This window comes from Psammomys obesus, unplaced genomic scaffold, assembly GCF_907164565.1.
Source record: "Psammomys obesus unplaced genomic scaffold, mPsaObe1.curated_primary_1811, whole genome shotgun sequence".
Taxonomy (NCBI): domain Eukaryota; kingdom Metazoa; phylum Chordata; class Mammalia; order Rodentia; family Muridae; genus Psammomys; species Psammomys obesus.
The window spans coordinates 10071441-10097293 of record NW_026586550.1 but is presented as its reverse complement, the minus strand read 5'-3'; the positions used below and the strand labels follow the sequence as shown (position 1 = coordinate 10097293).

The 25853-nt window shown below is 47.1% G+C and overlaps 1 protein-coding gene and 1 pseudogene across 1 annotated transcript in view; both read right to left on the bottom strand.

The window, feature by feature from the left end:
* Window positions 1-25853, bottom strand: part of LOC129672612 (solute carrier family 23 member 1-like) — a 46255-nt gene that overhangs the window by 5508 nt on the left and 14894 nt on the right. The window contains exons 4-8 of the mRNA XM_055602139.1: window positions 9625-9784; window positions 5067-5248; window positions 4064-4184; window positions 3139-3295; window positions 1762-2015 (exon numbers count right to left, since the gene is read on the bottom strand). Of these exons, the coding sequence (XP_055458114.1) occupies window positions 1762-2015; window positions 3139-3295; window positions 4064-4184; window positions 5067-5248; window positions 9625-9784 (874 nt within the window). The remainder of the gene's footprint in view (window positions 1-1761; window positions 2016-3138; window positions 3296-4063; window positions 4185-5066; window positions 5249-9624; window positions 9785-25853) is intronic.
* On the bottom strand, window positions 8250-8663 carry LOC129672613 (60S ribosomal protein L36a-like; annotated as a pseudogene).

Genomic DNA, 25853 nt, shown 5'->3' with positions numbered 1-25853 from the left:
ACACACACACACACACACACACACACACACACACACACACACACACACATACACAGGCATGCACACATACACAGGCATGCACAGGCACACATGCACGCAAAACCGTTATTGCAATGCCTGAAAGGGCCACAGGGGGGAGTGTGAGCCCATAAAAGCAAGAGTTCTTTGCACCTGTCCCTTCTCAGGGTTAATACAACCTCCTTGATGCATAGCTTGCCTTGTATCTGTTCGTCTTTACTTCCTGCTTTTTCACCTCCCCTAAAAGGCCTCAGCTTAGAAACTATGTCCACTAACATCTGCTTTGTTTATGAAATCTAGTTTTCTGTTCTTCACAGGAAAGCTGTTTCCTTTAACGGGAAGGAAACTATTGCTGCTTCAAGCTCATCCAGCCTACTCTACATTTCTGGCGCAGTCACAGCCTTGACTAAAGGCTCTGGACACCTTGGCAAAGTTGAGAGTGGCTATGGAGAAGACTCTGGCTGGGGATCTGGTGTGGATTTCAGCTGCAGCAGTAGCACAGGTCACTCGGGGTTCAGGGTAGAACAATGCCTGCAGGCTGCACACTGGAACTGTGGAGGGACGAAGCCATAAGACACTGCGAGTCAGGATGAGGGCAGGGAGAGAACCCTGGATTTCCCAGAGTGCGCAGACCTCAGGATGGAAACCTCCGCAAAGACACACTGAAATGTGGAGGGTAGCACAGCTATCGTTTCAACATCATTTAGAAGCTCCTCCATAAGGATTCCTTACTGGGCTCCGCAGTAGGAACCGGGAGGGGGGGTGAAGAGATGTTAAGTGGAGACTAGTCAGTATTGGGCACCAACTCTGTGGCACTAGGACGGGGACAAAGAGGACAGGCCTGGAACCCTGCAGAGAAAATAGATCCCAGCAGAAAGTTTCAGGACAGCAAGAAGTTAAAGATGACATGAGTGGCAGAGCAGGTTTGCTAAGACAAGGACTGCAGATGAATGGAGCATATGTGTTTTTCAGAGACCTCTGAGTGTCAGGGGACCCGGGGGGTTGAGGTGGGTCTGGCTAGGGGCACCTGAATATTCAGGGTTAGGCTGAAGGCAATGAATATCCCACCACAACCAAAGAAGGCAAAGTGTTGACCTCAAGATCCTGACCCCTGCAGAGATGGCCACATTCTGATTCCCTAGGCCGTGGGCCTCAACCTTCCAAATGCTGCGACCCTTTACTACTTCCTCATGCTGAGGGGACCCCCCCACCATAATATTATTTTGTTGCCACGTCATAACTGTAGTTTTGCTACTGTTATGAATAGTAATGTAAATATCTGACATGCGGGAGATCTGATATGTGATCCTAAAAGGGTCACGACCCACAGGCCGAGAACTATTGCTTTAGGCCGGGAGTATGTAATCTTGCTGTGCTTGGCAAAGAGATTTTACAGAGGTGCCTGAGCTGGGGGTGGTGAGCTAGGAATGGTCTCCTACCTACACCACACTGCTGGTCCAGCATCGCTTCACATGTCTTTGTAGGAGATGTGACAACGTTTCACAGCTGTGACAGGAAAAGATGGAAGCAGGGACCACAGCCTAGGGACAGCGCCGCCTGGAGGAGTATTTCTGTCCACACCTCTGCTTTAGCCCCACCCAGGCCCCACCTCATTTCTCACTGCCAGAGCAGCAGGGTGATATTTGTCTAAAGCCAGCCTTTGTGAATTGTCACAGCTACAACAAGAAACTGATTTGCAGGGACCTAGCCCCACCCCGGGAGCCTCCACTAACCCCACCTTACCCTGGTGATGCCCAGCGCCCCGACGTTCTCACTGTAGGAGGTGGTACCGTTCCCGGTCCCCCAGGCCCCAGCCAGCAGACAGCCAAGGCCCTCAATGCCAATGCCGCGGTTGATGGCATGCTTCGGAGGGGGTGGGGCCCCGACCAGCCGAGCGCAGGCGTGGTAATCACCCACCGACTCCACCATGGAGGAGATCACTCCAGCGATGATCCCGAAGACACCAGCTAGGCTGATGGTGGGAAGGCCCCACTGTCCTGCCCAGGGAACACAGGGGACTATCTGGGCAGAGAATTCTGTGAGACCTCAAGTCATTTCTTTGCCGGAGAGCTCTCTGGAAACCTTTCAAGCCTAGGAAGCGTTCAACTGTGCAGAGGCCCGGGCAGCATCCACCATGCCCTCCCACCGTGAGGGTGTCCAGAAGCAGAGATCGCCATGCACAGAAAGGTGGAAATGGAGCCTTCTTCAAAGGAAGCCTCTGAGCCGTTGGAAGCTAAAAGTCTCCACTAGAAGGACATCCTTACAGCCATGAACCAGGCAAGCCCAACCTTCGGTACTAGTTACTTTCATGTACTTTGTTTTTACGCTTGTTTTTGTCTTTCAAGACAGGGTTTCTCTGTTTTAGCTCTGGCTATCCTGGAACTCCCTCTGTAGATCAAGCTGACCTTGAACTCAGAGATCCACCTGGCCCTGCCTCCCGAGTGCTGGGATGGGCTTGTACCGTCACCACCCGGCTACTTTCATATACTTCAAGGTGAGACTAGAAGTGGCCTATGAGAAGCTCTGGTCTCCCCAAAAATATTCTAACTCAGCCCTAAGTCTCCTTTGTTTGAGCTCCCCTGAACCTATCAAAAGACCCAAAGATCTGCCTGAGGTCAGGGCCTCCCTCTCATCTTCCCTCACAGCCCCCAAGGCTGAGGGGCCTGGGTAACATGCAGCTGGGTGAGGGCCTTATACTGGCTCTGGGAATAAGGACATTTGGCCTACTGTTCCCAAGGGCTTTTTAGAACATTCTGGGCTCAGTGGGTGATGTGGGTAATCCTTCTCAGAAGGCTGAGGTGGGAGGGTCACACGTGTAAGGCTTGCCTGGACTGCTCAGTGAATACAAGGTCAGCTTGAACAACTTAGCAGGACTTGGCCTCAAAATAAAAAGCAAAGCAAGGGCTGAGGCTTTATCTCAGAGATCTGGCAATCATGGAGCCGACCGACACAATCCCCACTGACACACACACGTTAGAGCAACCTGGAATCTCCCTCCTCACCCTCCTCTCCTGGAGCCCATCTCTCTTTGAAACCCCCCCCCAACCCTTTCAATCCTCCATCCAGTGCCCCGAATCCCACAGATGTGTCCAAGCAGTAAGGACACCCATTCCTCCTTACCTGGGTAAGGGAAGCGAAACCAGGGAGCTTGGCTCAGAACGTTGCTTTTGGTGTCGGTGCGGGCCATGTATCCATATGCCATGGGGGACTCAGGGAGGGTGTTGGTGACAGTGAGCACAAAGCAGAAGAGCCATGAGATGCACAGGGCCATCAGCACCTGCCAAAGGGAGCTGCCCTTCACACCTGCTGCCCCACCCCTCCTCTGTGTGTGTGTGTGTGTGTGTGTGTGTGTGTAGGGGAGGGGGACGATCTGGTGTGTCAGGTTACTGACATTGATACTGACAATGGGAATCTGCTACATCCATTGATAAATTAGCGCAGAAACAGACTGGAAACAAGGCAGAAAATTCACTATGGAAAGAGAGAGACCTTGGGCAGAGCGGGACAGAAATGTGCACACTGGGCAGAGCCTGTGACAAAAGGGTCACAGCCTGGCTCTCACACTGTGTTCTTATCTTCATCTGTGCCATGAATTAGACCCACTCCCCTAACAGAGCCTGAAACACAGCGGAGTCCCAGAATGCCTGGCAGGTTCTCCCCGTGGGAGAGCACCGTGTGATGGAAAGCTGTTCCTCCAGGGACTCAGAGAGAAGCATGGATGATTCTTTTTAGGAAGCTCTGGAAAAGGTGGTACCCGTGTGTCATGAGAGGTGAAGCTGTCATTTCTGGTACCTGGCTATGAGGACAGCCAGGAGCTAAGGCTGTCTGTTTGCCCCAAACCAGTGCATAGAGTAGGGACCTGAGATGGTATGCCACCAACCACCAGGGGATGTGACACACAGACACACACACGACGCACACACACACACCCCTCAGCCTCATAGGAAGAGGATTGGGTTGGCAGCTGGCCAGAAACAGGGAGGTTGCCCCACGTGCTCCAAGTAAGGCAACAAAGACTGAAAAGAGGGTTAAGGGGTGCTCTTACAGGGAAGACCTGAAACAGTCTGAACTTGGAGATGTGACACTTCTTTTCCCCTCCATAAGCAGGCACAGGAACCATGACGTTTTTGAGGTACTGAGAAAACAGCACAATGAGGAAGATGGTCCTGAAACAGAAACAGATGAACATACCTACTACTTTAGTGGGCTGGGTTCTTCATGGTGGGCACAAGGCACCCCAGGTTCTAGGAACAAGCCAGGAAGTGGAGCCATTACGTGCCAGCGGCGACCGTGGCTTTGTTGAGTCCCTGTGGGAAGCCCTGGCAAGAGTCCTGCCATCCTGAAGAGGGCTTGAGCCCGTTGGGAGATTGTGCTGGCTGAGGGAACAGAGTGAGCTTGGAGACTGTCCCCTCTGGGGGTCTGAGAGAACGATGCTGCCGGTGGCAGAATCAAGCCAGCCATTTAGAGCTGCTGGGGCTGGAGTCAGAGACGTCTTCCAGGAAGCTCTGATCCCTGATGCCCCCCCCACACCTCCTCTCAGACCACAGGGGCAGGGTGAATGAGAACACCACCCGTAAGCCCAGTGTAAATGCTGGCGGCTTCGCTTCCCCGAAGGTTCCTGAGCTTCCTCGGCTGACATCACACCTCGGAACATCCCAGCCTGCACACTGCAGTATCCCCTGACTCACAGCAATCTCCCGCCATAGCAGGCTCTCGGACCCCAGTCTTCTCCCATAGACTGCAGCACCCTTCAGGCTGGGGCCAGCCTTTGTGCCCTTCTTAGCTCAGTGAAGTCCTAGCTGGCAAGGGACCAGTACAGTCAAATTTTCACAAACAGGTGTTTTTATACCCTGCTGTGATGAACTGTCTGTGCGGAATCAGTAAGATTAAAATACCTGACAGTAGTCATCAATTTTAAGTATCAACTGTGGTGCTTTTTGAGGTATGATAATGCCCATGGAAGTATTTATAAGCCACGAGGGTTCACCAGTATCCTGGATTCCACCAAACGGGACTGAGACGGCCTGCCTTTCTCAGAGAATACTTACAGGGCAGAAATCCCCCAGTGGGTCCCAGCATCACTGCCTGCAGAATCAAAGAGAGGCAGAGCCACCAGAGAAATGGTTGGAGCGATGGTCAAGGGGCCGATGAAGCGCATGAGAAAGCCAATGAGACCAGAGAAACCCACCAGCATCTGGACACAAGAGGCCACCATGACGGCACCCTGCAACTGAAGGAAAGGGTGGGCCTCAGCGAGGGCCAGGCCTCCCCGCAGTGCCCAGCCCTAGGTCACACCTAGGGAGTTTTTTCCAGGCAGTGCAGAGGCCAAGCTGCAACACAAAGGAAGGAAGGTTGGGGGAGCTCTGAGCTCCCATTTTCACCTAACTTCAGAAAACAGGCTTCACAATTACTCATAGATCTTAGTGGCAAGGAAGGAAGACTCGCCAGGAGGGCGGAGGGGTACTCAGCATCTTGCTTCTCCGCTTTTCTGTTCTTTCTCTCTCTGCTGCAAGTGGTTGTTAACTTTCCCCACAGACAGTTAGAATATTTTAGGCACATGTGGCCTACACCAAGTGTGGCAGTTCCGGGCAGGAGGAGAACAAATAAGCAAGCCATGCTTCGTCAGAACTTAATTTCCAGGCAATGAAATTGGAATTTCATATCATTATTTTTGTTTGCTTCTCTGTGTAGCCCTGGCTATCCTGGAGCTCACTCTGTAGATCAGGCTGATCTCAGAGATCCATCTGCCTCTGTCTCCCGAGTGCTGGGTCTGAAGACCACCCCGTGTGTCAGGGAGTTTTATTCTTTTTTCTGTGTTTCTGAAAATTACCATGTAAAGTATCAACCACTCTTAGCTTGTGGCATGTTGAGGAACAATGAACAGACCAGCTTTAGGCTATGTGCCCCTGATCCATTGGATTGAATGGGTCTGTTTCTCCCTTTTTGCTTTAATGATGTGGATGGTAACTCTTCTACTTTAAAGTATTTTATTTTGAGACAGGGTCTTCTGAGGTCCAGGCTAACCTTGAATTCACTAGGTAGCTAAAGATGACTTTGAACTTTTGATTCTCTTGACCCCACCTCCAGAGTTCTAGCATCATATCTCGTTTATAGATTGTTGAGGATCACACACAGGGTCAGCCTAGGTGATTTTTGTTTTGTGTTGTTTTGTTTTTCAAGACAGGGTTTCTCTGTGTAGCCTTGGCTGTCCTAGACTCGCTTTGTAGACCAGGCTGGCCTCAAAGTCACAGAGATCCACCTGCCTCTTCCTCTGCCTCCCTGAGTGTTGGGAGTTATTGTTAGCTTTAAAAATATGACTACATTGTTACCTTGTCTTGATAGAGAACAGACCCCATAGGCTCATGCATTTGAACACTTGATTGGCAGCTGGTGGTACTGTTTGGGAGGCCATCAAGCCTTTGGGATGTATGACCTTTGGAGCCATCGGGGGAGGGGAGAGCCACTAAAGTTCAGTCTTGGTTCTTGCCCAGCTCTCTCTCTGCTTCCAGAACCCTCTAGAGCAAGTTACACCACAGCATCTGCCCCCAAGGACTGCAGCCGTGGGCTGAGCACACCTTCCCCGCCATGATGGGCTGTGTCCTCTAAACCGGAGCCAATGAAACCCTCCTCCTCAACTTGCTTCTCTTAGGTCTGTCGTCACAGAAATGGGGATGGTAACATAAGCTGGTCTAAGAAATCCCACGATAAACACATTTTATAGACGTGTCCCGAATAGTATGAGTCAAAACTCCATCATCTGCTTTCTATGCTACTTTATCAAATATTTGCTTGCTCGTTTTCTATACTTTTTTTCATTAATATGGATCGCATCATATCTCCCCATAGTTGATACTAATTTATCTACCTCTATGAATTAAATTGTGCCTCTCCAAAATACACTCATTGAAGCCCTAGTTGCACTGGGATAGTAGTTGAAAATGGGGGTCTTGGAGGGTAATTGGGTTTAATGAAGCCAAGAGGCGGAGGCCTCCATGGCAGCATTGGTGCCTTTACAAGAAAAGGAGGTCGTCTTCCCTGCTGGCTGGCTTTCACAGTGCTGGGAGGTGCTGGGAGGCGAGGTGGCGAGGGAGAATCAGTGTCTCACTCAGTGGTAGATAACACCGTGCTTTAATACCAACATTTTGCGTACTATGAGCCTATCGGTGATATAAGTGACATGACCGTTATCCGGCAATGGCCAATTTCTTTCTATTTGGATTTGAGAGGCAATTCATGCCTGCTACTGTAAACCTGGTAAAAGCCCATGGTTGAAAGACCCTGCGGGGGAGCAATCAGTACTTTGCTAAATGGACATGTTACCAAACTGTCTTCTAGATGTGTTTATATCCACAGATTCTTATATCTGGGGAAAGAATAATAATTTTTTTCTCAGTACTTTGAAAATGTGGCATTACCTTATTCGCCCTGGCGTTGCTAGTAAAAAGGACACTAAACATCTAGTTCCTATCCTTTTGTGGGGTATTTTAAAATACCTTATTATTTGTATGTGTGTATACAGACGTGTGCATGTTAGAGGTTAACATCAGCATCTTCCTTAATTCCGCCCCATCTCGCTTTTGGGTTTTTGTTTTGTTTTGTTTTGTTTTTTTTGTTTTGTTTTTGGTGTTTTTTTTTTTTTTTTTTTTTTTTTTTAGGCAGGGTCTTACTATGTAGTTCAGGCTGGCCTCTGCCTCCTGAGCACCATCATACCCAGCTCCTGCTTGCTGTTTGAGACAAGGTCTCCTACTGAACCTGGAGCGCACTGATTGGCTGGAAAGGCTGACAATGATCCCGGATCCTTGTCCCCGCCCCCTCCCCAGGTCTAGGGTACTGTCACATGCTGCCACACCCAGCTTTTTGAGTGGTTGTTAGGGATTCAAACTCAGGTTCCTATATCTGCATTTTACTCATGGAGCCACCGAGCTGTCTTCCAGTCCTGCATTTCTCTTTTGCGGCTCTGTATTTGGTGTCACCGCTTCATCGCCGTGTCTGTGGGCTGATGGGTAGCTCTCCCACTTAGGCCTTCCTATGCTTTTGTTTGGCCTGTGTATTCACGGCCCTGCACTATTCACCCTTTTCTCTCTTCACTATTGCTGCCTCTCTGTTTTTCCAATACCTTCATGAGTTCCCTCCTATTAGGTGCAAGCTGGGTTTTCTTTCTTTCTTTTTTTTTTTTTTTGCCAAGCACAAACTTTAGTTTATTCCCCCGCAAAAGACCAACTTCGATCAAGTGAGGTGAACAAAGGCTCATGATCTTATTGTCTTCATAACCGAATCACCTTAGAACTGGATCACTTGGCCCTTTCTCTTCTTATCGCCACCCAGTTCAAAATGCTTGCATCTCTTAATAGCCAGCATTCTCTTCGATCTGCAGTTGGGCTCAACACACTCAAGTCTCAGCACAATCTTTTTTTTGTAGTTTTAGCCTTTTTGTGGAAAATAGGCTTAGTCTGCCCACCATAGCCACTCTGTTTCCTGTCATAGCACCGCTTCCCCTGGGCATACAAAGAATCCTTGCCCTTCTTGTACTGTGTCACTTTGTGGGGCTGGTGCTTGCCACATTTCTTGCAGAATGTCCGGCGGGTCTTAGGAACGTTCACCATGTTCGCGCGAGCGATGTCGGCGCTGAAAGAAACCTGGGTTTTCTTTTTAGCCCATGTTCCATGTCCTTGGTTTCAGGTATTCCATTATCTGGCACTCATAGCCACCTTCTCAATTATTCCCTAGCTGACCTTTTGCTTTTGAGCCTCCTTTTGGCTGTGTCTAAAGTCTGTTTAACCATGAAGTCCCCTTTAAACAGCATTTGAGAGCATCGTTTTGTACAGTGGCAATGTGAGGAGCGGGGCACCAGCCGCCATAACGCTGGAAGGGAAAGTTATTGTTGGTCACCTCTCCGAAGTCTCCTATTTCCCACAACCGTTTCTTAGAAACAGCACTTCTGTGCATTCTGTCCCTTCCATCTCAGGGTGTCCGCTCTCCTGTGGCTGCTCTCACCCTCGGCTGGCTGTATGCTGTGCGGTCGGCCTGCTCACCACGCACGGCTTCAGGAAGTGAGATGTATGTGGTTCAGTAGACACAGACACGGGGGTTCCATTCCATCCTAAGAGTGAGCTAAACAACGGGGCACTCACTGGTCGATTAGTGCAAAGAGGTTGACATGAAAAGGCTTCCTCTGGTGCTCACTCCTTCGGGAGGCCTTGTCCAGCAGAAAGACCTGATACTGTAGCACAGACAGAACTGGCTTTATGGCTCGTTATGCTGAGATTCTTCAGGGCGATGTTAGAGTGATGTATTTTTTTTCCTACTGTAGTGTTTCTCTTTCTCTACCAACACACACAGAGACATATATACCCACACATACACAGACACACACAAATACACAAATACATACACACACATGCATACAGAGAGAGACATATACACACACACATACACAGATATACACACACATACACACAAACACATACACACACGCCACTGGAATGCCAGTTTCTTGAGGACAGACCCTTGTTTGTGTCAGTGGATTAAGTAAAACATCTTTCTCGAGGGGAGTTGATAATAAACATTGAGCAAGGACTCTACTGAGTAGGCAGCTCTCCCCGTTACCTCTCGGATCCTCTTCTGCCATTCTTCAGTGAATTCAGGAGAGCTGGTGTTCACCTGGCTGGCATTGAGAGTCCACTCCGGGCATTTCCAGGCAGGAAGAGAGAGCATGGCCAGGGAGGGTGCCACAAAGGCAAAGGTTCCTCCTTGGAGAATGGGCAGCCTGAGGGAGGGCAAAATGTGGTTAGCAACAAGATCTTCCCACACTAGCCTGTCACAAGCCCCAGAGGGCCTTTAAGTCCAATTCCTAGCTCAGTGGCAACATGCGGCCCTGCTCCTTCAGCTGCAGGAAACTGTGCTGAGTTCCAAGGCGACGCCATGAAGCCTGGGGACACTTGGCAGCAGCAGGGAGGGGGAAGCAACCCAGACTTGGGTGCACTGTCAGGAAGAGGGGCCAGGCTCTGAAGCTGTGGGAAGCCAGCATGGAACTTGGAGGACACAGTGGGTTCCATCCCCACGAGGGGCCCAGAGCATCTTCCTCTGTGCCTAGCACGGCTCACAGCATACCGTTCCCCATCTCATGTCCCCAACAAGTTATTTCCATGCTGTTGAGAGTTGTGCAGCCTCAGTGTGAGTCCTGGACTCCTTCACACGCCTACGAGCCAAGGGCGATCTCAGACTTCTGCCTTCGGGCTCCCTATCACACGGGGGCCGTTCTCACACGTGCCATGTCTGGACCCTTCTGATTCCTGGGGAGCTTGTCCCTCCAGCTCTGTGGCAACTTGCAGTGCTTGCCCAGACTACATCATTCAGTAAGCAGCCTCCAAAACCTGGTTCACTAGCAGGCTGGGCTCACAGACCGTCTCACCATCTTAGGACGTTAGAACTTGGGGGTATAGAGGACTCACTATCCTGAATGAGGTTGTCACTGTGACCTGCTGAATCTGGCAGTTTTGTGGGGGTGGTACATGTCTGTGTACACGGAGCCAGAGGACTGTCCTGAGTGTGGTTAGCCACATTACTATTTTTTTAGTCACCTGCCTCTGTCTCCTCAGCCTGAGAATTACAATCGCTCATGACCATGGCTGATTTTGTTTGTTTAGTTGGTTGGTTGTTGTTTTTTTGTTTTGTGGGGATGTTTTTGTTGTTGTTTATGTGGGTTCTGGAACTCAAACTCGGTTCTGCATCCTTGAAAAGCGAATAGACTCACTACTGATCTCCAAGTTCAGGCAGGGCCAACACGCTGCTAAAGTTTAGAGCAAAACCGTAGCTATCAAGTTCCAGAATAAAACAGATCATGCGGTACAGGCAGAGCAGGAACACATGAAGGGGTTGTGTTAATATATGTGCACCAATGTAGGTGTGTAACTGTCTTTACTTTAGAATCCTAGAGCTAAGCGTCAGGACAGAAGGGAGAAGCATGCTGAACACTGTCGTGTGGAGGGTAAGCACAGGGTCCATGACGCAAGACACAGAAGTCATAGTCCGCTACTCAGCCACAGTCCACACTTCTGACTCACTCATCAAATGCTCACCAAGGACTTGCCATGTGGCAGGCATAAGGTGCTGGGGTCAGGGCTATGATGGAGAGGCAACACCCGCGTGTACGGTCATCCGTCCTTATCCGTGGTGGTGTTCTCCACAGTTTCAGCTACCTGTGCTCAAGCGCACTCTGAAAGCATTAATAGTTACCTCGAGTCTTTCAAGAGAGTTCATTAACACAACAAGGTGTCAACAGTATTATGCTAGTTCCTGGCTGCCATGTTAATCGCCTACTGTGCCTATTCATAAATCAAACTCTATCACTCGAACATACGGATAGGAAAGACCACAGCCTCCCAGAGTTCAATGTTAAGTGCAGTCCCGAGTGTCCAGTGGGGTTTGTAGCTCGCCCTTCGCACAAAGAGGAGCCAAGCTCTGCTCTTGGGGCCACTTCTCTGTGTATATGCAGCCCTGACCCCTCAGAGCGACCGTTAATGAGGACCCCCCCCCCCGATCTGTATAAATACTCTTGTTACGCTTCCGAACAATCCACTGTGGCAGTGGGTCTCTGGGTCCCGGCCGTTTCATGATCGCTGGAGCCCAGGAGGGTGGGAATCTCTCCAGCACTAAAACTACTACCACCAAAAGCTTGCAGACACTTTAAAAAAACATTCTGGCCTCGTCTCATTTTATAGGTGTGTAATAAGGCCTTTACAAATATCCACTTTTGTAGATGCACTTCATTAGTCTGTCAAAGACGCTCATTTGTTCCTGTAATTTTATGGCAATTTTTACCATCTATAACCTCATTGCACAATTTTGAAATCGCCAAAATCCAATTCTAACAATTCTTGCTTAAGAATGGTACATTTTGGAGTTTTTTTACGTTTTATTTGTTTGTGTGTGTGCACACGTGTGTGGTGGCGAAGTAACGGTCAGCAGAAGTCAACTCTCTTCTCCCACCTTGTGGGTCCTGGGGGTCAAAGCCAGGCCATCAGGCTTGGTGGCCAAGCACCTTACCCACTGAGCCATTTCTCTGGCCCTCGTTTTCATTTTAATAAAGTGTTTTCTAAAGACAGGTGTCATGGTATATGCCCGTAAACCCAGCACTCTGGGAGGCAGAGGCAGGAAGAGCAGATCTCTGTGAGTTTGAGGCCAATCTGGTCTACAAAGTGAGTGCAGGACAGCCAAGGTTACATGGAGAAACCCTGTCTCTAAAACCAAAACCAAACCAAAACCAAACAAAAACCTGTTTACTAGGCTGGAAAGATATCCCCGTGGTGATGGGCGCCTGTTGCTCGTCCAGGGGACCCAGATTTGGTCCCCACACCCACGTCAGGTGGCTCACACTGCCGATAGTACCCGTCTATGCTGAGGCCAGTGCTGTGTTTGTGGACTCACTGCTGATGCACCTCTCTGTGCTGTGGTGCCACGACATGTGTTAGGTAGACGGACTCACTCGTGTCGGCTCTATTAATTCATTTAGAGACTTTTCTCACCGGCACTGTGGTGGGACTCCACCTCAGGGCTCTGTGCCCCACTCTTCCTGTTGTCCTTGCTCTGTTAGATCTGCTTGGGTGGACATGCTCTCAGCTTCCCTGGCATGCATATTGATTTTATCTGTTTGCTAATGATTCGCCAGGAGGCATGCCGACATGCTAGGACACACAGGACTTATCACAGTCTATTGAACCCCATTCCCACTCCGTAAATATCTTAAAGAGTGAATGATCTTAGCCAGATGCGGTGGTGCACTCCTGCAATCCCAGCACTCAGCGAGGCCGAGGCAGGCAGATCTCTGTGAGTTCTACAAAGCAAATCTAGGATACCCAAGGGTACTCAGAGAAACAATGTCTCCAAAAAGAAAAAGAAAAAAAAAAAACAAAAACAAAAACAAACAAGAATGGATGATCTTTAAGATCTCATTTTCCTCACCTGAATTTGAATAAAAACATGTCTGTCAGATAGTGAAGACAATCTCACGCTTACCCTTTATCCCTCAAAGGGGTAAATTAACTATATTAAAATATTAATTATTAGCTAAATTATGTTCTAATCTTTGTCTGCTGGGGAGGAAGCCCTCTCCCCTGGCTGGGTTGGCCAAACTGTAAATAAATTAAATTTTCTCTATCAATTTCTATTCCCTAATTCCTTTGGGATACAGGGAGCTAGAGAGTTGGTCTGTGAACCTACATGCCCAGTACCCTGTCATGGTATCCATCATGCCAGAAACATGGACACAAGTATGTTTCTGTCCCCACTGGCTCCTCCTCATTCCAACCTCAGACTCACTATGTAGCTGAGGATGACCTTGAACTGCTGATCCCCCTGCCTCTGCTTGAGTGATGGGGTTACAGGTATGCACCTAAGGACTGAATCTAGGGCTCTCAGAATCCTGTGCAAGCACTTTACCAGCTGAGCTACATCCCACCCCTACCATTCTTCAAGCGCTGTAGCCCCTGTAGCTTCCTAAGCAAAGCCATCTCTGTCTTCCTGTTGCTACCATATTCCTTAATATAAAACAGTCCTGTGTTTGCTACACTGCCTGTAATTGTTTATTCATGTATCTGATTCCTTTAAGAATGTGTATGTATGTGTGCCTGTGTAAGGGTATATATACATGACTGCAGCACCCATGGAGGCCAGGAAAGGTGTCAGATGTCCCAGAACGGCAATTACACTCACACGTTGGGAACTGAGCTCAGGACCTCTGCGAGAAGTCATTCTTAATTGCTGAGTTGTCTCTCCAGTTCGCAAAAGATTCCTCTTTTGAGAACCTCATCTCCTTGGGAGGAAGAATCATAAAGAAGTCCCAGCACTTACTGATAGCAGACAGCAGACAGCCATGAAGCAGAAGGATACAACTAGTTACAGTGGTTTCGGGAGTCCCTTGAGGGAGCTCTAGCAGCAAGGTTGGAAGTTGTGCCTACAGGAGAAGATTCATAGCCATGAAGACCTTCTAGTCACTGCAGATCCAGGACTTCCTTGACCCTCAACAAGTCTTTCTCTTAAAAGGTAGATTCCCCAGGATGGAAGGTCTGTGAGCATTGTCCCTCATTTCCCAAGTACTTACTTCTGTAGAAGCTAATATCATTTAGTGCATAGACCAAAAGAGGGTACTGTCCCTAATTTAAATTTGTTTTACCCTTAGCCTCAATGTGATGGTACTTATTAGGAGATGAGGCCTCTTGGAAGGAACAGGGTTTAAATGAGGTTATGAAGAGGAGGCTCCCAAGAACAGATTGGTATCTTTATGAGGAGAAGAAACAAAATCGAGAGGTTTTTCCACCATGTGGGGACCCAGCATGAAGGCTGCCACCTGGAAGCCAGAACCATGAGCAAAACACAGTTCTGCTGGGTGAACACAGGTGCCCAGGAGCAAACAAAAAGGTACGCTAGGGTGAAGATTCTATAACGCCGACTGGCTAGAACTTCCTGGTTGTTGCAGCTGGGGAGACGGCTTTGGCTGCCCAGTGCTGAAGACTTGTTCCCTGGGACTCACATAATGCTGGAAGGAGAGGAGAGATTCCACAGTTGTCCTCTGACCTCTGCACATATTCCTCAGTCACCAATAATGACAAAAAGAGTTTAAAAACAAGAACTGCCTGATGATGGAGAGCTCGGACAGGCATGAGTGTGTTCAGGGAGAACTATCTTGGGCTGACTTAGATCACTTAGCAGCCACCCGTCACTCTCTGTGTCTTGGCCAGCAGCCCTGTGGCCATCAGGGAAAACTTCAGGGAATGTATCAACTTAACAGAGTGCAAGTTGTCACCAATCCAAAAGCCAAGAATGTCATCCAACAGGCTCTGAAGCCTCCGGCAGGGACTTCCTCATCTTCCCGCACCCTGCCTACATGACATCGCCACCAGTGCTTCTGAAAACACCTTGGCTTACAACTTCCTTTTGTTGTGTAATTAGAAAAACTTCACGAAACTATTTCCACATTAAAGTGTTATTCTGAGCAACCAAAATCCACGTTCCTGGGCAAAGGATAATTGACGGTTTGGCTCAAGAATAAACTCTCTTATTCCCTTTGAGCTCTGTGCTGACAGGTGTTTAGTCACTCAGGCGATGGTATTTTGCCATGGCAGCCTGCACAGACCATAACACTTTGCAAACAAGATTCGAAGGAAAACAAGTCGTTTTATCTCTTTCTACTTGAAGGGATACTAGCCAGCTGGAGTATAGACAACATGGCTCTGGCAGGCCTTGTCCTCCCCCTCATTCCCTCTGCTCACTGAAAACGATTAGATTACATTCCTAAAGCTAGCCACCAAGTTCTATTCGTTTATTTGGCCACTTCCTTCTCCTGAGGCTGAATACCAAGGTCCAGCTATCAAAGTATTAAAGTCCAGCAATCAAAAGCTCCTTTGGTTCACATACTTAACATGCTCAATTAAATTTAAACACCTCTTCTTCACACAGGGTTCCCCTTTTACCTTCCTGTCATTTTCTTAGGTGCCACATCTATCTCCTCAGAGGCAGTCCTTTGTTATTGCCCACCCCCTTACAGGACAAACACCGCTTCCTTTTCCCTTTGTTCCTCCTCTTCTCCCTCTTCTTCTATCTCCTATCTTTGTCTCTTATCCCGGTCTCTGTCCCTCTGGGGCAAAAAAAAAGCTCCTCTATGCTGAGAACTTGGTCTTGGGGGTTCTGAGCTAATACCATTCCCTTTCAGTACCTAAGTTCCCTCTTACATACACTTGCTTCAAGTGGTGCAGGGGAAATTATGTGTCTGTAGATCATAGAGCTCATGCATCATCTTGACTGTTATTTTCACATGGAAGAGGAACACCTCAGGTCTGGGGTTGGGCCAGGGCCAGATGCTAGTCTTCACACTGTGTCCCCACCCCACCTGCCATGAATCACATAGTAGACCTAGGGTTTCTCCTTCCTCACATTGGTCCCAGCAGTTTCTCCTCGTCACCATTCCAGAGAGAGGGGGTATTAGAAAATGAAATAAAAGCTAGCATTTGGGATGACAGGAAGGGCAGGTTCTGCCCATCTCAAAGTACGTGGCAAAGCCTGGGAAAAGACCGGGAGAGCTGAGGTACTGAAAGAAATTGGCTGTTCTTGAAGTAACCTTGAGCGTGACTAAATATGTCAAATGCGTCTCTCCCACATCTGTTAGTGCACCCAAGGAATGCAGAAGAGTACAAACACTTTGGGCAGCACTCTAAAACAAAAAAGGAAGTTCAGGTGTGACTGTCATTGATAAGAACAGTCCTTGATCGTCTGACATGGGGGTTATCCTCCAAACCAGAACAAGTGACCTCATTAATGATCTATTCTAAGTCCAAGATACATTTCAGAGAGAAACTGGCCAAGAGGCCATCATTGTCCCTTCCTCCCTCCCTCTGTCCCTCCATCCCTCCCTCCTCCTGTTCTGTCCTTCCCTTTGCCAGCCTCTCTTGATTCCCTATCACTAATGTGCCTATCATGTGCAGTTACCCCGAGAGGTCCTGACCTCCCAGGCCCTCCATGGGAAGATCCAGGGAGTTATGATAAGACTAGATGCTGCTGATCCGGCAGCCCGGGGTCCATCCAGTCTATTCTTCAGACCTGAGAGTCTCCGACAATAAGGAAAGGAAGTTCTGCTGAGACTTTAGAAATTCTGAGCCATGTTCAGTCTCTTAATGAGAAGTCGAAGTGCATTAAAAAGATGAGTACTGGAAGCTAGCGATGATGAAGAAAGGGAGACCTGGGGCCAACAAGATGACACAGTGAGTAAGGGCACCTGTGGCCAAGCCTGATGACCTGAGTCATGCATCCCAGGATGCACTTGGTGAAAGGAAATACCTGGCTCCTGCAAGTTGTCCTCTGACCTGTAATGTGTGCTGCATCCCCATAAATAAATGTAACCTTTAAATATGAAGAATGAAGATGATATTTTGTCAAATCACACTGTCCAAGGAACTATAAGCTCAAGAGCTTAGAGTGAGAAACAGAACCGAAGATGCCAGCTTCAGGCCTGAGAGCTAGCAGAACACAAGCTAAGAATCCCAAACAGGCTCAGGGACTGTTTCCAAAACTGAAACTGAAAGTTTAAGTGGGAAGAAAAGTGACCATGATACCCAAGTGTCCCAGACAGAGGAGCAGAGGGTTCTCTGTTGATATGGCTCCTGTGACTCAGTGAGTCTCACCAGTGAGGAGGAGACAGAAACCCCAGCCCGACTTTTGCTTGTGTAGATACTTACAACAAGAAGGTAAATGTTTCTTGGTCTGAAGGCTTAGAGAAGAATTTTCTGTGTGAAATAGTGTAGGTGCTCATAAAATATAGAAGAGGGCATACTTCTAAATATCTTTGGGATAATTTGTTTAAAAATAAAACTCCAGGGGAAAACAAATGTTGGTTTGCATAGATGAGACATATATCCAACATGTTCTTTAAAAAAAATTACAAAATTGCCATATATCCCAAGTTAATCTATTGATGTAATGCAGATGTTATCAAAATTCCAAGATGTTTTATTTTACTCAGTAAAGTGCTTTGGAGACTAATCTGGAATTACATATTGAGGAAAATATATTCAGCCAAATAAAGCACGCAGCAGAGTTATTGATTTTAAAGCAGTGAAGTACGAGATGGAGAGGTGGCTCAGTCCTTAAGAATGTTGTGCATATCTGATTCCAGCAAATTGTCCCCACACACCTGTGACTCCTGCAGTGAGGGGGGCAGAGACTGAAAAACCTCTAAGACTTGCCGGCTGCCACATACGTGAAATAACATGACCTCCAGGTTAGTGAGAGACCCCACCTCAAAGAAACAGAGAGAGGAGGCAGACAGAGAGAGGAGGGCACTTAGCACCGCCCTCTGGCTTCTGTCTGAGCCGTGTGTGGTCAAGAAAACACGTATACATCCACCACTGAGACACACACACACACACACACACACACACACACACACACACACACACAATTATATAGTTTCTTCCATCTCGGAGGGAAGCTGAAGAAAGAAGGGATTTTTGCAGGGAAGTGAAATGACAAGATGTTCTAAGGGGAGGTGAAATACCTCAAGGAAGCTCATTAAGACAAGGCATACACAACTCAAAATAGCCGCAGGGGGTGTCTGAAACTGACCAAATCCCCTCACACCCTCCTTTTTCGATGCACATAAAGGCAGCTGGGAGTCCCCCTCAAACTGCCTGTTCCTGGAAGCAGCAGAGAGCAGCTGCCAGCTGAAGAGGCTCAGACCAGGTGAGGCGGCTGGAAAGGCCTCTCCATGCTGCTGCAGGCTGTGCATGTGCTGTAGGTTCCCAGCTCTGTGAGCTGTCCCGTGCTGCAGTGCACTTTGCTCATGATTCATCGCAGCTTCTGTAAGTGAGCCTCACCTCTATTCCTGTAAGTAACCCCAATAAAACATTCACTCACCAAGTTGGACTTTGGTTGTAGCCAGAGTCAGCCCCTATGAGGATGAGTAGACATTTGTCCCTATCTCTCCAGAAAAAGTCTGTCACATTTTACACACACACACGCGCACACACTAATAAAAATAAACAGTGAGATTCTAGTTGAAGACACAGAATTATTGTCTATGAAGAGAATTCCTAGGATACGCAAGAACGTAAGGGCTAGAAAGACAGAGATACCTGCTGCCAACCGGATGATCCAATTTGGATCCCTGGGATCCACATGATGAAAAGAAAGGACCGACCACCACAGACGTCCTCCTGTGACATCCACTGTGACAACTCCCATCCCCCACTAAATGAATAAATAAATAAAATGTAAGTAAAAAATTAGCACGAATGGATAGTGTACCTATTAAAAGCAATATGTTTATAAAAACTGGGAAGATTATGGCATAAAGTATAAGGAATGGTTATTACCTAACCAGTATTATCTTGAATGGTCTATTTTTAATTTTTATTTATTTATTTTTATATTTCCAGTATATAAAATATGCATTGGTGAGAAGAAAGCATGAAAATGTGTTGATTTTAAAGAAATGAAACAAAAATTTATTTCATCATTATAACAAAAATGAACTTAGTCTAAGGTGCACAGACTCACATTCTCTAGAGAAATGGATGGTTATTCAATAAATAATGCTGAGAAAATTGGTTTTTGGAGAAAAAGTGATCATTTTTAACCCTAGAAATATAAAATAGTGTACAAAAGTCTTTGTTAAAAGACTTTTATTTTATTTATTTATTGTGTATCTTTAAAATACACAAAATATTTATGATAATTAATGAAGATAAAAAAATTAATATTTTGCAAAGAGGATGTACATCAGAAGAAAACGAAAATAGGAAACAACCTCGGAACCCGCTACAGAGGGCCTCTGAAAGCCAGAAGAAAACAGGAAACCACCTTGAAACCTGCCACAGAGGGCCTCTGAAAGCTTCTGCAGTATAGACTGTCAAAGCAGATGCTGAGCCTGATGGCCAACTGATGGGCAGAGTGAATGGAATTTTATGTAAGAAGTGGGAAATAGTAAGAGCTGGAGGGAACGGGAACTCCACAAGCAGAGCAACAGAACAAGATAATTTGAACACAGGGAACTTCCCAGAGACTCCTACTCCAACCAAGGACTATTTGTGGAGATGACCTGGAACCCCTGCACAGGTGTAGCCCATGGCAGTTCAGTGTCCAAGTGGGTTCCATAGTAATGGGAAGAGGGACTGCCTCTGACATAATCTGATTGGCCTGCTCTTTGATCACTTCCCCCTGGGGGGGAGCAGCCTTACCAGGCCACAGTAGAGGACAATGCAGCCACTTTTGATGAGAACTGATAGACTAAGATCAGAAAGAAGGAGAGGAGGACCTCCCCTATCAGTGGACTTGGGGAGTGGCATGCATGCAGAAAGGGGAGGGAGGGTGGGATTGGCAGGGGAGGAGGGAGGGGCTTATGGGGGGATACAAAATGAATAAAGTGTAATTAATAAAAAATAAATAAAAGATTAAAAAAAATTAATATTTTAATGTATGTTTAGATACTATATGTAAATTAAATTTCTGGTTTAAAAAAAGGAAAGCATTGATTTATGAACAGGACTGCCCCCTCTTAGTCTTGTAGAGGAGTGTGGGGAAGGATAGAAGGTCTCAGAGGAGAAAAAAAACCCTCAAGAAGGCCAACAGTGTTAGCTAACCTAGGCCCGTTGGGGCTTACAGAGACTGAGCAAGCCCGGACTGGACCTAGGTCCCTGACACATATATAGCTGATGGGCAGCTTGGTCCTCATGTGGGTCCCCTAGCAACAAGGGAAGCACGGGTCACTTCTGACATGGACTCCATTGCCTGCTTTTGGATCACTTTCCCCTAGCTGAGCTGCCTTTTCAGCCTCAAAAGAAGAGGATGTACTAAGTTCTGGAGTGACTTGATGGGCCGGGGTGGGGTTGTAAGGGAGACTCCCCTTTTCTGAGGAGAAGGGGAGGGAGAAGGGAGAAAAGAGTGGGAAGGTGAGATCGGGAGGCAAGGAAAGAGGGGACTGTGGTCGGGATGTAAAATGAATAAATGAATAAATTTATTTTTTTAAAAATTGCCCCCTCTTGAAACCACGAAACTGACATTAACATGTATTTGGGGGGCATAAGTCCCGAGAATGGATCAGGAAACAGTTGCACTACATTTTGGCAACTGAGAAGCAGATGGTGAACAGTGAGGGATCTGCCAGGCCTGGGAAAGAAGTCCCACTCAGAACAGGTAAGTGTCAGCATTCTGAGAGGTCTCAGGAAATAGTCCTCAGTGGGGAGTAACATGGAGCTGTGACAAGTTTCAAGCCTCTTTTAAGCACCAGCGGATGTCTCGGCAGAAGACTTGAGGTCTGCTGTGTGGAAAGGGCAAAGCATGGGATCTCTGGGCAGGCAAGGCGTGGGGGCTGGAGGAGGACCATTCCGACACGGGCGCTCCCGTCGGTGTGTATATAACGCCTCCAGCTCATAAATCCCACTCGGAGCCCAGAATCCTTCTGGCTAGCTCCCGTCCCTCCAGGCGAGAGACCGTGAGATCTTTTTCTGAATATTACAGCAGCATGGATGGGAGGCACAGAGAAGCTGAAAATCAGGCTCCCCAGCCCCACCGTGGAACCTTCGGAACCTACGATTAAGAGCAACTCGAATTGTGGCCCCTGCAGTCGGGTAACGGGCATGCCTGCACCTTGAGCTAAAGGCCAAGGACCCACTCAGGTTCAGGGCTTCTGGCCAGCCTTAGAACAGTAGTTCTAAACATGAGTTGAGAGAAAATTAACTTTTAAAAACTTTAAAACATTCCTCCGCATGAGTTCAAAGTCATCCTTGGCTTTTAAAAAAGTCCCTTTCTTTAAAAGAAAGAAAGGAAAGAAGAATGAATGCAAAGAAAGCATTCCCACTTATACTTAAGAGACTTTGCAGTCATAAATCAAGAAAAGTATGAATAAAAAGAAATAGTGTGTTTGGACAACAATAGGACTAAAGTCACAAAGACACAGAATCTCAGAGTTGAAGGTTCTTCCAGATTCCAAGAGAGGCAGTGGAGAGATTCTTAAAATCATGTTGCATGCTAGATGATAATGTAATGTTTTCAAAAGTCCAAAAGAAAATTACTTCGCACCAAAATTTCTATACCCAGCCAAAGTATCAATCTACGGTGAGAACAGAACCACAATATTTTCACAAAGTTTACTTCTCACACTTTATCTTCTGTGGTGTTATTGGATTACATATCAAAAGAAGGAGAAGGAAGCACAGAAACAAGGCCCAACAGAAAACCGACATCAGGTGGATTTCCTGAAAAGGGTGAGAGGGCATTTCAGGACAAATATGCACCAAGAACAGACAGAAACTATCCCAGAGCATATCAGAGAGTTCCAGAAGACTGAAAAGAATGAAGCTGATAGACTATGTAATGTGAATGGGAGTTTTAAGAAGAGATTTAGATAGTAAGCTGTTTAGAATTTAACTAAAAATAAGTATTAGTAAATTAAGTATATTAGAAACAAAAGGCTGGGCAGGAAATTCTCTATGTGAGCCAGCTCCAAATATCAATACAGTGCAAACACTGAAGACTGATCTCGGCTGGGCAGACAGGAAGGCAGGAGCATGGAAAGTATGCCTGTGTATGGTAGGATAAGAAAGAAAATCAAACTGTGAATAGTCATATTGGCACATAGAGCAGTAATACCTAAAGTGGAAGTACATCATTTAAAGACTTGAGGGAAAAACCTAAACAAGCAGCTAGGAAGAGTGAGAGTGTCTCCCTGTGGCTAGAAGAACAGAAGAGGACAGTTTCTCACATAGGAGGGGAAGCCTGTTCATCTTTTTTAAGCCAGCTGAAGCCAGCCATGGTGATGCACACCAGAAAACCCCGCACCTAGGAGTCTGGGGCAGAGGTGAAGTGCAGGGATAGTCACAAAGGAATCTCAGGCCAGAGCCTTAAACCAGGGCTCCCAGCCTCCATGGACACTAAAGAAATAGGCAGCAGTCATTTGCTCTTAATTATAGGCTGGAGGACACAAGCTCACATAACATGCTCTGATGATAATCTTTAAAAATGCAAATGATAAGAAACAAAAAAACTGGGCAGTGGTGGCACACACCTTAAATCCTAGCACTCAGGAGGCAGAGGCAGGTAGATCTCTGTGAGTTCAAGGCCAGCCTGATCTTTTCGGTGAGTTCCAGCCAAGGCTACACAGTGAATCCCTGTCTCAAAAACCAAACCAAACCAAACCAAACAAACGAACAAAATATGCAAATGGTTATCATCTTCCCTGGTCATAAAGTATCATGTATACTTTGATGGCAAGTAGATGACAAATATTAGAGTGAATTAAAATCACCATAATTCCATGACTCGTAGCCACCCACCTTCTTATTTCCATATTCCTTTTATCTAAAACCAGATAAGCCTTATCAGCACACAGGTGATGTCATGGAGGCCACCCCCAAATAGCTTACAATGTACTTTCAGTTGTTTTTTTCTATCTTTAAATAAATGCTTACCTCTCGTTCATCAATTACATTGGTCACTGAAACGGTGGTGGTGAGCGTGAAACGATTCAATAGGAAATCGTTAAATAAATGAGAATATTTTTATGCTATGAAACCCTGAGTGGTCAGCTTTTAGAAAGTGCTATTGCAGTGTGCATTTAGTGAAATGGGAGAATACGTAAAAAGCACTGTGTGTGGACAGAGAGGCATTTCTGTTTGTAACGGAAACATTTTAAATATTTATTTTAATGGTGGAGGTCAAGGAACAAAATTCTATAGATAATTTTGTTCTTTTACATCCTTGTAAAAAAAAAAATTGTGCCAAGCATCAGCATTGTATACATTCTCTAATTTAATTCTCTCTTTTGAGGGGTCAGGGGAGACAGGTCTCAGGTAGCCTAGGTCAACCTCAAACTTGTTATACATTCATGGCTGGTTCTCTGGTCTCTTAAGTTCTCCATTGAGTCCAAAGCCAGCCACGACTGTAGATTAAATTTGAGGTTGTCCTAGGCTACCTGAGACCCTGCCTCCCTCCACCCCCCAAAAGAGAGAGACACAGCCCAGCTCAGCCCCGGCTGTCCAGCTCCTGTCACAAGTCCCCTCCCCCCCCCCCCCCGCCTCCTCATAGACTAGGCACTAGCTTGCTCTTCTACCTGGACAGTTAGCACGCCCCTGTTCCAGCAGGAGAGCCAGTGGTGGCTGGAAGGCATTCCTGAGGCATGGTACTCTTTCTTCCCCTTGGATATCAGCTATGGAATCAGTGGACCCCAAGAAGTTGGAATTGCTCCCGGAGTCTCATGCTGAGGCCTTGGTGCCAGGCAGGGGAGGAACTCATCTTCCAGCAATTTTACACAGATGTGACGATTTTCCAGACCACCTTGCAGGAGAGACTGGAGCTGAGCCAAAGATGGGTCAGTGATGGGGAGAACCACACCTCGACCAGGAACTCTTAGTCACTCGTGCCTCTTGCCCTCTGTTTTAACCTCATGTCAGGCCCCTGAGGCTGGAGTTCAGGAGCGGACAGTGTCACTACCTCTTTTCCTTTATCTGTTTTTCAGTTTTACTTGTTTGTTTAATTGGCCTCCTGAGGACAGGTGGCTGAGCCTAGTTGTTGGGGCTGCCGGGGCCCAGGTTCTGATCCTAATGACTTGGTAACAGAACCAAAAACAGGGCTAGAGCTGAGCCAAGGCAGGGAAGATGGGATTCTGCTGGTGCATGAAGGTGTGAAGTCAAAGGCACTCAGGCTCAGAACTGTTTGTTCCATTTGTGATGGCCCAAGATAAAGGGAATATACAAGGGCCTGGAGAGATGGCTCAGTGGTTAAGAGCACTGTCTGTTCTTCCAGAGGACCCAGATTCAATTCCCAGCAACCACATGGCAGCTCACAACTGTCTGTAACTCCAGTTCTAGGAGATCTGGCATCTCCAAACATACATGGAAGCAAAACACCAAGGCACATAAGCTAAAAATAAATAAATCTTTAAATTAAGAAAAGGAAGATGGAGAGATTGCCTGAAACTGCTTCAGAAGAAATCCCCCAGTTTAAACTTCAATTAGTGCCTGAAACAGTGCATCTGAAGCTGCACAGACAACCGTTTATTTCCTCAGAGATTACCACATAAACTTAGCGGCCTGTTTGAAAGGAGTGGGGTCGTCTCATTTTACAACCTCAGTGGGTTTCAGATGGGAGTAGAAAGTCAAGAGTACACAGGAGAGCCCCAGAGCCATGCCATAGAAGCCTCGAGGAATGTCGAGGGTTTCAGCAGCTGGCCCCACACTGGTCAAGGCCCTCACAGCTCTATCAGGCCAAGTGCCAGGGTTAGCCACTCTTGGAATTCTTTGCCATTATGTAACTAGGTTTAATTTATTTTTCAGAAATCTTACTGCAACACCAGCATCTGTGTGTCTTGTGTATAAAAAACACTGCATTATCTACTGACCAGCAGATTAACCAAATCTACTTGGCCTTTGATTCATTCCTAAACTCATTATTACAACCTGCAATTCCCGGGCAGTTACTCATTAGGACCTGACGGGAAGACCATTTCTATGGGTGTCACCACGCTGAGGTTTCTGTCTGCTCCTTCAGAATCTAACAATGTCAGCACAGTCTACTTCATAATTTTATTTCCCTAGGGTGTAAGTTCCTTGAATTCCTTGAACCCTGACTCCTGCCTAGCTTGTGAGGCTTAAAGAGCACCCAGAAGGCTAAGCTAACAGGCTTACTCCTATAATCAGCTGAAATACACTTGCTTATTGTCATAATATTAGAAATGAGAGAGACTTGGTATATGAGCAAATCAATTATTTTGCTGTACAAATATAAAAATCCAAGAGCTAGTGAAAGTGTGTACCTTTCTACATGCGCACAGCTCAAAGCTAGGACTAGGATTTGGCCCTCAAGGCTTTCCATGACTAATTCACGGCATCAAATGGTTGTGATGTATCCATCACACTGCTCTCTAAATAGTTATATTTATGCCCATAGATCAGGGAAGCTCTCTGCTTTTGTCAGAAAAGCTTCTTCTCACAGTGGGGATGGCTGCGGAGACTCATAACTGTTGGTCAAAGAGCTAAGAATAAGGAGCTGTTAGACTGCCCAGCCCCAAATGGAAAGTCTACACCACTCACGTCAAGGAACAGAGAACCCCGTGGAGGAAGGGGCAGAAAGAGTGGAAGAGGACAAGAATAGACAGGCGTGTTGGGGCACGCTTCTTCTACACAGCAACCATTGCACCATGAGCTCACGGCAGCAACTATCACCTTCACAACATGTAAACACTCTGCTGAGTGGGGCAGGGATGTGCAAGGCCCCAACCCCTTCTGGAGGAGCCACTGGCAACCAATGGTTGCTGGGGTGAGGGAAGCATGTTCTCCAGTGGTGTAGCCACTGGA